The sequence below is a fragment of the Ictalurus furcatus genome, chromosome 4 (genome assembly GCF_023375685.1).
Source record: "Ictalurus furcatus strain D&B chromosome 4, Billie_1.0, whole genome shotgun sequence".
Lineage (NCBI taxonomy): Eukaryota > Metazoa > Chordata > Actinopteri > Siluriformes > Ictaluridae > Ictalurus > Ictalurus furcatus.
In genome coordinates, this window is record NC_071258.1 from 3,970,667 (window position 1) to 3,984,159 (window position 13,493).

Consider the following 13,493-nt stretch of genomic DNA (forward strand, 5'->3'; position numbering starts at 1 on the left):
AAATCTGATGGGTAACATGCATTGATTGAACACTGGATCATGTGCAGAACTTGAACGACTGGTTTAATGGCTTAAATGGGCCAAGTGTGAGTATGACCAAAGACACACCCTTGTAAAACACACGAGCACACATTAACCCAATCGGCTACTTGCCCTAGCTGCTTGTCTTTTGTTGGTCTGTCAAACTGGTATGCTGATAAGAGTGTTAGTGCAAACAAAGCAGTGAGTATATGAACACAGGTTAATGCACCCCCCCCCCCCCCCCCCCCGCTCCATTAGGCATGAATATAAATACAGGCTACTGATTTTGCCACTGTTTCTGTTCTGTGCCAGCCAGTACATTTTTCCTTTCTTACCTGCATCTGGAGATACAGTTAGTATCCAGAAAGCATGGCTTTTGTAGCACCACCAGGTTACCAACCTATCTATAATCCAGTGAGTATATATTTGCTGTCTATCATAGCAATATTATTGACTGTGTCTTTACATTTTTTATCTTTACTAGGTATAGAATATCATTCTTGTTGTGTGTGTGTGTGTGTGTGTGTGTGTGTGTGTGTGTGTTTTATTTAGTGCATTCCATATGTAGGCCCTATCAATGGTGGTCTTAGAGCAGGAATGTCGCTCTATATCCAGGGAAAGATGGAACATCATATTAGCAGGTGGGCATAAAAAAACAAAACAAAAGGGGGGCCAAAGCACCTTGTGTTTCATGCCATTTTATTTCAAGGGATTATATTTGAATACTATTTTGATATGGTTGAATTAAATTACATCAAAATGGTTTAACCGAAGGATATGCCACACCATGTCACCCACAATGTAATTTTCAGTGATAATAATACATGTTATAGAAGATAGTTTCAATTGCATGATAGTGGAATGTTTAATTACAACAGGAGGTAGTGTATATATATATATAATAAATAAATAATAAATTCCCAGTTTCACACACACACACACACACACACACACACACACACACATATATATATATATATATATATATATATATATATATATATATATATATATATATATATATATATATATATATATATATATATATATATATATGAAAATATATATATATGAAACTGGGAATTTATTATTCTATTATAATTCCACAAATAACACAAATGGCATTTTACACATATATTTCACTACTCACTCTGTGTACTTAAAGGTGTTTCCGTTTGTTTTTCATATCACACAAAGAGCATGACGCTGGTAATACTCAAACAATCAAAATCCAAAGAGTCTCTCACATTAAAACTCACATAAAGCTCACATTAATACAGCGATTTTTATCTTGGTTTCTATACGCATGATGACCGCGTGGCCGATTACACAAGGATGGAACATTAATCACTTTATCTGTATTAATATTTGATGGAAGTAAATAATTCTGGCCCTCACTGCAACACCCAACAGGTTTCATATAAATCTGATGTGTGGTGAATTTGAAGGATGCGATATTGCTTTCCACTTCAACCCTCGTTTTGAGTTCTGGGACAAAGTGGTCTTCAACACTTTCCAGAACGGGGTATGGGAAGGAGAGGAGAAAGTCCACCAGATGCCGTTCCACAAGGGGAAGCATTTCGAGTTGGTCATTGTCGTCAACTCAACGGGCTATCAGGTGTTTTTTGTAAACTTTGCCAAAATTTATTTTAATGTTTAACACAGTAGACACTACTATTTAGCCAGGATTTATTTATTCTGCTGAAAATAATAATAAAAAAAAAAAACAGTATGCAAATCTCATAAATATGCTTTCATTAACATACAGGTGAATGTGAATGGGCAAGAGCTCTACCTCTTTCAGCACAGATTGCCTGTGGAACGGGTGTGTGCCTTGGAGATTGGAGGAGATGTGTCCATTGATAGTATCAACATCATCGGGGTAAAGATGAACTGTGTGTTTTACTGATTGATCGATTCATTCATTCATTCATTTATTGTATGTTTAATTTCTAAACGTTTAACTGGACCAAAGCTGCTACCATGAGTCTTTATACCATCCACCTCTTTTTTAGGGCATGCAAGGCATGGGGGTAAGTGCATTAATGTCTCTTTTTGCTCATGCATTTGAATATTATATAAATGAAGTTTGGGTTTTTGACAAGAAATACATAGTAGTTTTATTCATATTGTGGTGGGGAAGAGGCGTGACCATGAAGCATTGCTAAAACCATGCACTTCCTCTTATTTCGAAACTCACACTTACAGTACAAACACAGCCTTTATCATTTGTCAGAGAACAAGTTCAGTAAAGGAAAAAGCCAGCTTAACATAAACAGATGTATTGTTATAACAAGTAAGTACAAGATAAGGACAAACATTGTAGGGTTTTATTAAAGCTTTATGCATACGGAAGTTATTGCTTCATTGTCCAACTTACACTCTAAAAACTTAAACTATGATGTGCTCAATTTTTCGGTGAAACATTTTTACACTTAAAAATATTGAGTTCATTTTAAAGCTGTGAAATCATCGAAATATCGGAATAACTACATTTAGTACCATAACACATGAAATTGAGCAGATATAATTAAAATCCTAAGTCAATGCAATAGTAACCCTAGATGAAAGGTACAACAAAATGAGTAGATATAACTGAAAAGCTATGTAGATGTAATAGAAAATGAGGCTATTATTTAACAAAATAAATGTGCGACATTTACTAAATGTTTTAACTGAATTTAATTCATACTGGACTGGTAGGAGTTTGGGCATTTCACCTTCTACAGTACACAATATAATTAAAAGATTCAAGGAATCCGGTTAAATCTCAGTGCATAAAGGGTGAGGCCGAAAACCACTTCTGAATGCGTGTGATCTCCGATCCCTCAGATGTCACTGCCTTAAAAACCGTCATGAGTCTGTAATGGATATCCAGACATGGGCTCGGGAATACTTTGGTATGGTATGTAGGCTATGTCTATGCTATGGACTCAATAACTTACCTTAAACCCCAGGATGCATCACTTCCGCAGTGTGTTTCAAGCTCAACCAATACTAGATTTCATCAGATGATAAAATAAGGCATTTCCTGCAGTCCTGTATATAATGCCAATTAAAAATGGGAAATGTTACACAAGAGTTATTTTTCATATCGTGCTTCTAGTACTAGTACTACAGTGTGTGCCAAACAACAGCTTTAATAAAACAAAGTTAAAACACATTAAATACATATGACAGTACAGCAACACAACACTTGCTAAATAAGAACAGCAGGATCTGTATTAGGATACATTAAGATACACTCGATGGTGTAATTGACTGTATTTACTTATGAAAGGTTATGAAATTGTTTCTGTTTATTTTAACCCATATAGGGAGGATTTCCAGGCGGAATGGGAGGTGGCATGGGGGTGAGTGCATGAAATTTATGCCATAAATCTGTATTTGCCTGTGTCATCATGTAACGCAGAGCATGGAGCTGTTAAAAATATGCTAATACTAATCTGCTTACCCAATACAGGGAGGATATCCTGGAGGTGGAGCTGGTGTAAGTCTTTCTGTCCTACTACCCTTAAAATGAACATGATTACAGTATATCTATACCTGTATCTACAGTATATTCAGTATATTGGAAGTAGGTATAATCTATACTAGTTTAAGTGTTTTTGTATGTTTGTTTGTTTTTGTTTTTGTTTTTTGTTTTTTGTTCTTCCTGCTGGAAAAATAAGATTTTGGGGTTTTTTATTTCACTCCCAAATTATAACAACAAATAGCAATTTGCAGAATATATCTTTATTGAACTCTTTGTTCTGTGGAGCTTTCTGGCAAAGATTTACTGTCTGATTTTTGAGTTAAATTCCAGAAAAGATCCGAAAATTTCACTGGACACGCTATCGGAATCTATAATGAATCTGTGATGCAGTCCTGCTGCTAGTCAAAATGGGGTCCTTTAAGCTGCATTTCATTATATATTGTTATTTATAATAATGATAGAGAACGTTCAGTCAAGAACAACAAAACGTGTGCAATAAACATACAAGCTAATCAATATTTTGGGAGACCCCAGAAGAAATATGCTGCCCTGTGCACAGTGAATGATCTGGGTGTCCTGCTGTATATGGAACAGCGACTCTATAAATAAATCAGAAATGAGTGCGCACCACTGTTAAATTCTCTCTCACATAAAGACTAATAAACAAAAGAAAAAAACTGTCTCCTGCGTCTAATCCCTGAAAATTTTGGGCTATTGTAGTTGTAGTTAGTCAATACTACCTCCTACATAAAAAAAGTGGTCTAATTTAACCCATCACGAGCCTGACCAGGTGTAAGGAAAGGACCTTTTTTGTCCGTGTTCATGTTCGAGCATCCTTGAGCACACATCACATGAAAGTAAAAACACACTCCATTCCTGCAGCATTTTTATTTTATTTTTTTTGCTTCCCACTGGATCTACTATCAAATAGATGCCCTTTCTAGAAAACTTCCAAATAAATAAATAAATAAATAAATGTCTGTACACTATTTGTATCTGTATTTGTATATCCTTTAAGATGCTTTATGCATATTATAACAAATATCAAGGTTGGAAAACTTCAGAAACAAATTATGTAGAGTTATATAGAAATTTGAATCAACACGCTTCATAATTTGTGCATTCTGGGCACTTCATTAACAACTGATTAGGTCCAGATATCTCATATTTCACAAAAAAAACAAACAAACAAACAAAAAAAAGCTCCTGAACTGTCCATTGTACACGTGATTCTATGTGTATGTCCTATACAGAGTATATTTTAATCATTGCTTATTTTCAACAGGGATTTTATCCTGATGCTGGAATGGGGGTGCGTATATCACCAAGCCACGTCATATGTTGTATATATTTAGGCATGAGTTAAGATTTCCCCCTCAAATATGTAACACTTCATACTTGCAGGGCGGCTTTCCAGGAGGTGGAATGGGTGGCATGGGGGTAAGAAAAGCAGTGTGTGTGTGTGTGTGTGTGTGTGTGTGCACATGCAATGAGTGTATGATATGTATGAATGTTTGGTTATAATATGATTCCATCTTTTATACCACATAGCCAATCAGAATTGAATCTGATTGGCTATGGTAGAGTATTCAGAGCAGATTGCTTCAGGATGTGCTGTTATTTGGAATTTCAAGGTGGTAATCATAATTTTGGTTAAGACCACATCACATCACCCTATCAGTGAATATTTTCCTGTAACAGCACACCTCATTATGTTTTTTTTTTTGTAATTACTTAAAATTAACAATAAATCCCCCCCCCCCCCCCCCCCCACACACACACACATTTTCTGTTTTGTAGGGAGGTTATCCGGGACCTGGGATTGGGGTAAGCTGATATTTCTATGGATTTTAATGTACTATTTGAATGTGTGTCAGGTGTAATACTGTCATGCTGTGAGTCCATGGAGGCAGGTACAAAATGCAGAACTTCTTTATTTGCAGACAGAGAGAGGAATGGTCCCAGGGAAACAGGCTCAGGGAAACAAACACGATGAAGACACACTAGGAACCGGCATTATCAGAAACATAGGAACTAAAATAATAAACCCTAAGAAAAAGTGCTAAATAATCAAAACACAGTACATAAAAACAAGAACAACCATAAAAGGCCCAAACACAAACATGACCTGACCTGACTAGAATCAATTCTCCAGCAACTAAGGAGGAAAAGCAGGAAACTTAAATAGAGCACTAAACACATGAGTATGGATTTACAGGCAATGAGACAACATAAGGAGAAGTTCTGCCCTCTAGTGGCCAAAGGTGGAATTGTCCCTGGACACATACATTGTGTAATGTGTATAGTGCAGTAATTGTTGTATTGAATTATTTATTCATTGATTGTCAAAACAGGCAGACAGATAGTGAAAATCAGTATTTGTCTCAGTATCATTGTAATAATTATTAAAGTCTGTTTCTTGAAGGGAGGAGGCATGGAGTATCCAGGAACAAATCTGCCAGTAAGTATATATACAGTATGTATATTTGAGTATCTGATTATTATGTGATTATTATGTGTAGGTATATGTATTAGAACATTTTCTTCTTTTCGTGTTGAGGTTCCACTTCATAGTGGAACCATCGTGGTGGAAGGATTAGCTGCTCAGCAGTATGATGCCGAACATTGCCTATGGTGTGCCCATGGTGCTCCTTCCGTGCACCCACATTCACACACCCATTCATACACTATGGACACTTTAGAAATGCCAATCCACCTACCATTGTGGATTGGTCCACCTACCTACAATCCTCTTTGGAGGAAACCGGAGTACCCGGAGGAAACCACGGCAGCACGGGGAGAACATGCAAACTCCGCACACATGGGGCTGCGGTGGGAATCAAACCCCCGACCCTGGAGGTGTGAAGCGAACGTACTAACCACTAAGCCACCGTGCGCCCAGTACAGTATGTTATACATACACATAAGCCATGATGTGGAGTGTGAGTACTCTGTATTGGAGTATGGAATATGACTTTTATTTGTGTTTATGCCAGTCTGTTAACTGTTCTCTGGGTCTTACCCATGTGAGAGGCCCAGTATGACAGTATATAAAAATCAACAGCAGAACAATCTTAGACCTTGACAAAAATATTTATCACACTTTATGAGTGCTTTTAATCATCATTTGTTTGTTAGATGAGAGCTAGATTTATAGCAGTCAAGCCCACTTTATCCTTACATTTAAGCAACTTGAGTTGATGATCAGATGAAGGTTATGGGTCATGCTCAAACATATCAGTGCCAAGAACTCACAACGTCCTGATTTTTTTTGGCCACTGAGCAATGCAGGATTCATTCTTGCAATCAGTCTGTTCTGTGCATTCCCATATCTTAATAAAGTGATATTTATGTTTAAGCTTGTGGCAAAACTCTTGTCTAAGGCCATTTCACACTAATTATCTTGTTGTTCGTTTGTCATCAGGTCATGGGAATGCAGCCTGTATTCAACCCTGTAAGTAGGAAGAAGGTTTTATGTATTGTTTGGATAGTTTTTATGTTTGTTGCAACGTTAGTCCATCTAACATCTCATGGGTTGAAACATGCTTGAAAAAGGAAATGAAAAAGGTATGAAAAGCAGGCATTTTGGATGCGTATCACAGCATTCGTTTAAACTATGTAGCTAATACTATGAAATACTTAGAATATAACATGTTTAACAGGAAGTTGCAACATTAGCGCTTCCTGAAGATCATGGGAAGAAGAAATGACAGTGTGATGTTGACAGGGAAGGTCACTTTGAATGTAAATAATTAGAACGTCCTTACTGTCCTCATGCCGTTAACATGGATGTTAGTTTTATGTATTTGATAATTCTATGCTAACAACTCAACACTGTTACTCTTTTAATAGCCAAATGTAGCCATTGTCAGCAAAGAAATGATGCTTGAAGTCTGTTAAGACATTTTTTGAATGGTTAAATGAATGTTTTCTTAGATTCACAGTTGAAAATATATGTAAAAAAAAAAAAAAAAAAAAATCATAAGTTTAATTTTTAAGTTACATGAGCTAAATGGTACTTTTATGTTAAATGTCAGCTGTCGCTTTTACATGTATGCTTAGGGCGTTCCTTATTCAAACATGATCCCTGGTGGGATGGTATCCAGGAGGACCATTATCATTAGAGGCATGGTGCCATATGGAGCTGACAGGTATGCATGTGAAATGCCTTGTTTTAATCTTAGGCATAGTTTTCCAATCTGTGCAATGGTTTGCTGCATACACATGTTAAAATAAGCATACACAACGGTGGTGAGGTCAGACCTCACTGACTTTTGGTTAAATCATGTTAGTTTTTGTCCTTATATATCTGTGTTTTAAGCTAGATAGTAATTTCTGGGGAGTTAAATTAACATTATATTAGGGACTAATATACTATAACATTAAAAATCCCATATAGATGCTAGAACGAATTGCATTATCAAAGCTAAACTAACAAACATAATCTACTTAGAATAGTAATTTAATTGTTTCCGCATTAAACACATGAGATCTTTGGAAATTACAATTGTATATTTTCCTGGCCTGAAAGAGAGAATGTTTTGCCTATACTTTGCAGGTTTTGCATAAACTTTTTAGTTGGGGCCTCACGAGACATAGCCTTTCACATCAACCCTCGAATTAGAGAGGGAGTGGTAGTCCGTAACAGCCTGATTGGCGGTTGCTGGGGTGAAGAAGAAATAGACGTTAACTTCAACCCCTTCCTGGAGGGACAGTACTTTGAGGTAAGGATTCATTGATATGGATGTTTTAATGTGTTATCAATATTGTTATAGATAGCATGTGTCATAGCCAGTCTTGTTCTCTCTCTCTCTCTCTCTCTCTCTCTCTCTCTCTCTCTCTCTCTCTCTCTCTCTCTTGCATTCCCATTTGCAGATCTCCATTCGCTGTGGTGAAGAGAAGTTTAAGGTGTATGTAAATGGGCAGCACATGTGTAACTTCTTCCACCGTTTCCAGAATTACAATCAGATCGACATGTTGGAGCTGGAGGGAGACGTCCAGCTCTCGTACATTCACTTCTGAGTCTGGCTCCACAATGCATCTCGCATTGTTCGTGCTTTAGCCTTTAGGAACACCTGTGTAATTAACATTAGTAAAACGTGTTTTATTATACGCAAATCAATAAATAATGTGTTCTTAACATGTGCAGTGTTCTAATGAGCTTATTTGACATAATTTAACAGATGCATGTTGCATATATATAGTCTATTTGGTGATGTATAAAACAAGGCGTCCTTGTTAAGTCTTGAAGAAAGATGTAACCCCAAGCCTCACGCACTTGTTTACGATATAGTTGAACTACAAAAAGCCTTTTTGACGTACCCTCTTTCACTCAAGTGAATGGGCTTTTTAGCCATGCATATTTTATTCACATCTGGTGTTAGCACAGCTGGACAGAAATAAAACTCCACTAAACTAAGAAGTGTTTATTAGTCATTACCGGCAAGTTGTTTTAACTACAAGCAAAACAGTAGCCGATAAGAACCTTGCGGCAGCCAACCCCCATAAAAGATTTAATATGAATGATACAGTTTTCCCAAGGATAGAACGAATGAGTAGATTTTACAGATGTAAATATAAATGTAAATCGACATCATAAAGTCAGTTGCTGTTTAATTGCCTAGAAATTTTAACTTAAATACAAAGTATTTCTTTGAACTTCCCTTCCTCTCTCTCTTCTGATCCCAGCAAGTCTTTTGCATGCAGGTCTAGCAATTATCTCCTCTTTAACCCAGTAATTTTGTAATGTGATACTTTATTCTGTAGAAATAATGTTCAAACCAACACCCTACACATCATTACATTGCCATTTCTGTAAATGTGTTATCTTTAAAATTTCATCCGAGTGATTTGGCTATTATACAGTGTAAAAGAAAAAAAGAACCAAAGACAGACAATTTATTTATTTATTTATTATTATTATTATTTTTTTTTTCCAGTTATACTGTGTAGTGAATAAGTATTCACCCCTCTTGGATTTTCCACATTTTATTTGGACATTTCACATGTTACAATCTGGAACTGAAAAGTACTTGGGATTGGGATTTTAAACCATGGATTTGCAGAGCAGCCACACTTCAAAGTGTTTTAGATAAGTTATTGAGGATCTAACTACATACATATTATGATCATGTGACCTACCAATGATCAAGCGTAACTTGCACTGTCCATTGACAGAACACATCAGCTCCAAATTAGGCTAATAACTTTAAGAACTCAAAAAATAAATATATACCAGCTTATAAACATAATGATTAGTTTTAATTTCCATTGTTGTAATTCAGTTAAGAAAATCACAGACCCCCTGACTAATTCTTGAGGTTTTGCTATTCCAGTGTTCATTCTCAGCGTTGTTTTCTGCATTTGTTATTCTTGGTTTTAGACTTTCTGCTTCTGCCCTCATTTTAAGATTGATTACATGCATTGCTCTGATGCCTGATGTGTGACCCCCATATGTTTTTGTTTATTTTTTTTTAACCACAAGTTTGTCTGCTTGGATATACATATATTCAGAATATATCTACAGAACAACCTTTTGATACATATACAAAAGTTGCATTCATTTCAAACTTTAATTTTATACATTGCATTATTAAAAATACAGTGGTAATGCCAAATCTGGTAAATAGTCTTGTAATGAAAAAAAAAATAAATAAAAATAAGTAAGGTTACCAGACACAAACATTTACACCAATATTAAAAGTATAAATAAATGGGATTTTTAATATTAAGGTGATCATTATGACACATATTATTATGCTGTATATGTTTATGGATGAAGGTTTACGTAATATTAACCACTACTAAATACGTAAAAGTTCACTTACAGAAAGAGATATAAAGTGTATGGATGAAGTTGTTTAGCAGTAACAATTGTAACATTAATCTGATGTACGTATAGTAATCTATTCATAATATTTATACCCCTGGCTGTTATGATGGTTGTTTTTTTCTTTTTCTTTTTTATCTGGTGCAAGCAGTCGTTATGACTTGAAGCCTTAACCAGTAACTTTGAAGTTTCTGAGAATCTTGATGAAAGAAGCATTTGAATATCAAAGTTGTAACTTTACCACATGTTAATGTATGTCACGTCATATAAACATAATAATGTATTGGAAATTGGAGCTTCTAACCATCCTTGAGCAAAAAATGTACATTGTCTTACAGTAGGTGATCTGTTGGACCAAAAGCAGGTAGCTGTCAGATCCGGTTAAGTTCAAATCTACACGACCAGTAAGGTAATTGTAACATTAAACCTTCACCAGGAATGAGTTTTAATGTCTTCTCCCAAAAGTAGCAATGACCTTCTCTGAACCCTATTAGCCTGTGTGATTGATCAGCTTTCTCATTATCAAAACATAATTCGAGCTAAGTGATGGCTGGTTGTCAACATTTTTCAGTCTGAAGTTACGTTTAATTTTGGATTCGATGATTGTCCAGTAAGAGCTTGTATACTTCAAAGAACTGTATTCTATTTAAAGCAGTTCATTTTGAAATAAGATACTCCATAGCCTCAAACATATTGCATAACGTTTTGTTTTTTTTTTTTTTTTCAGTTATGTGTGAAATATACACCAATTTCTTAGTTCTGTTTACTTAGTTTAATTGCCAGAGGGCTAATGGGTTTAAACTAATCTGTAACGGTTGTAAAAATAATAATAATAATAATAAAAAACCTCCCTGGGGACAAGAGCAGTCCCACCCCTTCACTATAAAACTTCCACTATACTATACAATACATTACAAAACCTAATCTACACAGTGGAACACTTCTGTTAGTGCGTACTGTATTTTTGCAATCATGAGTTTTGTGAGATCAGATATTTCCGAAAGCAGTTGGTTCTGTTCTAACACCTGCTTCCACTCTGGACACCAGCAAGTTGCCAATCCAGTAAGGTTATATCATGTACAGTATTTGCAATGTTTGAATGAATGTAGATGTCATATAAGTGTTTTAACAATTCTTGTTTCCATCTTACAATGAATGTTCATGTGCTTTTAAACTATTTTACAGTATGTGAAATAATTTTTTAATCAGTTTTTAGAATTTTATTTTAGATAAATAACTTGTTCTTTATGCTACAGATTATTCCCTATGTTGGACCAATAATATCTGGTGGATTAAAACCAGGAATGGCTCTCTATGTCCAAGGGACTGTTCCTGATAATGCCAATCAGTATGATTTTTTAAAAATGATTTCTCTTTAAAGTACCACAATTACTAAATGTTTAAACAGTGTCTTTCTTTTTAGCCTTTATGGTAAAAATAAGAAGACCACCATACTATATCGATATTATTCTGTTAGGTTTGCATGACCTTTGCTCTTTTTTTCCCACAGGTTTTCAATAAATTTCCAAACGGGCCAGAATAAATACGATGACATTGCTTTTTACTTCAATCCCTGGATTGGCCAATATGTATATTTGAACAGCTTCCAGAATGGAAACTGGGAGGAGAAGGAATGTGTTCTCGATGAGTCCTTCACCAGGGGAGCAGCCTTCAATATGTTCATTGTCACCAAGACAGATGGTTATGAGGTGTGTTTTATGAATGAACTCACTGATATTTGTTGTAAATATAACATAAATTCATACAGTTTTACTTCCCAGGTTTATGTGAATGACTTAAGACGCTACATGTTCCAGCACCGCATTCCTTTAGAGAAAGTTACTACACTTTGCATTTGCGGAGATGTTAGCATTGATTTTTTTGGCTTGTGTGAAGTAAGTAAAAAAAAATAAACACTTTTTTTTTATTATTTCATTTAATGCCTTCTGTGCATACGGATGTGAATGGAATGTTAACGTTATACTGGTTTACTGAGTATTTTTTATATTTTCATTTTGCCATTAGAACTGGAGAAGATCCAGCTTTAGAGAGCAAGCAATTACAAGCACAGAGAGTTTATTGTTGAACATGTTACCAATCCCATCAGAGGTGTCACATCAAGTCATTCATCCTGTGAGTAAAACAGCACATAATGGACATGAACTTTCTGAATACAGCTAATTTGCCCCTAATGCACAAAGTTACAACTTTGAAAAAGCATAAGAGCCCTATTTTTATGATGACACAATTAGGCAGAAGAGTGCACTCTAATTTGCAACCTTGTATGCATGTATTGTATGTATATACATACATATCTACATTGTAAAATTGTTATATCCAATCAAATAGACTTCTCCCATTGTCTTAAAAATGGAATTTTGAAACAGCTGACATTAGCCAGAAAGACCATGCCTGAAGCTCTACCTTCTTCCTAGTTACTTGCTATAAATACTCTCTCTTTCTTTCTCACACAAATGACATGAAGTTTCTGTCTCCTTGTTACCTGTCAACTACTCCTGCACAATAATTTTGAGTTCTCCAGGCTTTTTACAGTCACTCTTTATGTCATTTAGTTACGGGTGTGGTCTGCATTAGTCAAATGTGTGTTGTGTGCACTGATAGGTTAGTGCAGTGATATTTTTGTAATGATTTGAATTAGATGGTGTTTCTATTTCAGTAACTATATTAGTAACACTGTATTTTAGTAGAAAGAACTCAACGACGTTGTTTTGGCTAATTTCTACTCTCTGTCTATGATGACAAAGTTCCAGAGTGTCAGATTTAATTTGTGTAGTCATGAGTTGTTTGTTCTTATTTCATGCAGACACAATTCAGTTGTATTTAGTCAACAGTTAGGTGAAGTAGCTTAATTACAGTGAAGTGGGTTGACATACAGTGAATAATGTGCACCCACTATCTATACCCTACTTAATTCAGATTCTACAAAACAGAACTGATTATTTCACCCAGCTGTGCCTACTGAAGGGCAGTTTACATCTGTAGCCATCATATTCCGTCTCCAAAACCCACCCGATTTTTTCTGAACCTCATTCAGCACCCTTGGCTTCTTTTTGCTCACGTCTACATAACACCCTCCCTCTCCAGCCTGCCGCTAACCCCCCATACCCCCGAATGCTACAACATTAAAACCTTTTAGTCATACATACA

The 13,493-nt window shown here is 35.6% G+C and overlaps 1 protein-coding gene across 1 annotated transcript; it reads left to right on the forward strand.

Moving 5' to 3' along the window:
- Positions 1–327: 327 nt before the first annotated feature.
- LOC128606448 (galectin-6) lies at positions 328–8,704 on the forward strand. The gene is made up of 15 exons (XM_053622579.1): positions 328–435; positions 574–662; positions 1,435–1,639; positions 1,790–1,903; positions 2,037–2,054; positions 3,339–3,374; positions 3,485–3,511; positions 4,782–4,808; positions 4,901–4,936; positions 5,297–5,323; positions 5,922–5,957; positions 6,921–6,950; positions 7,559–7,647; positions 8,055–8,220; positions 8,372–8,704. The coding sequence occupies exons 1-15, from the start codon at positions 391–393 to the stop codon at positions 8,516–8,518; spliced, it is 1,092 nt and encodes a 363-aa protein (XP_053478554.1). The 5' UTR covers positions 328–390; the 3' UTR covers positions 8,519–8,704.
- The last annotated feature ends 4,789 nt before the right edge of the window (positions 8,705–13,493 follow it).

Coding starts and splice junctions, on each gene's coding strand:
- LOC128606448 (XM_053622579.1), top strand. CDS start 391: ATGGCTTTTGTAGCACCACCAGGTTACCAACCTATCTATAATCCA. Junction 1,640..1,789: donor TCAACTCAACGGGCTATCAG/GTGTTTTTTGTA, acceptor ATTAACATACAG/GTGAATGTGAATGGGCAAGA. Junction 3,375..3,484: donor GAATGGGAGGTGGCATGGGG/GTGAGTGCATGA, acceptor TACCCAATACAG/GGAGGATATCCTGGAGGTGG.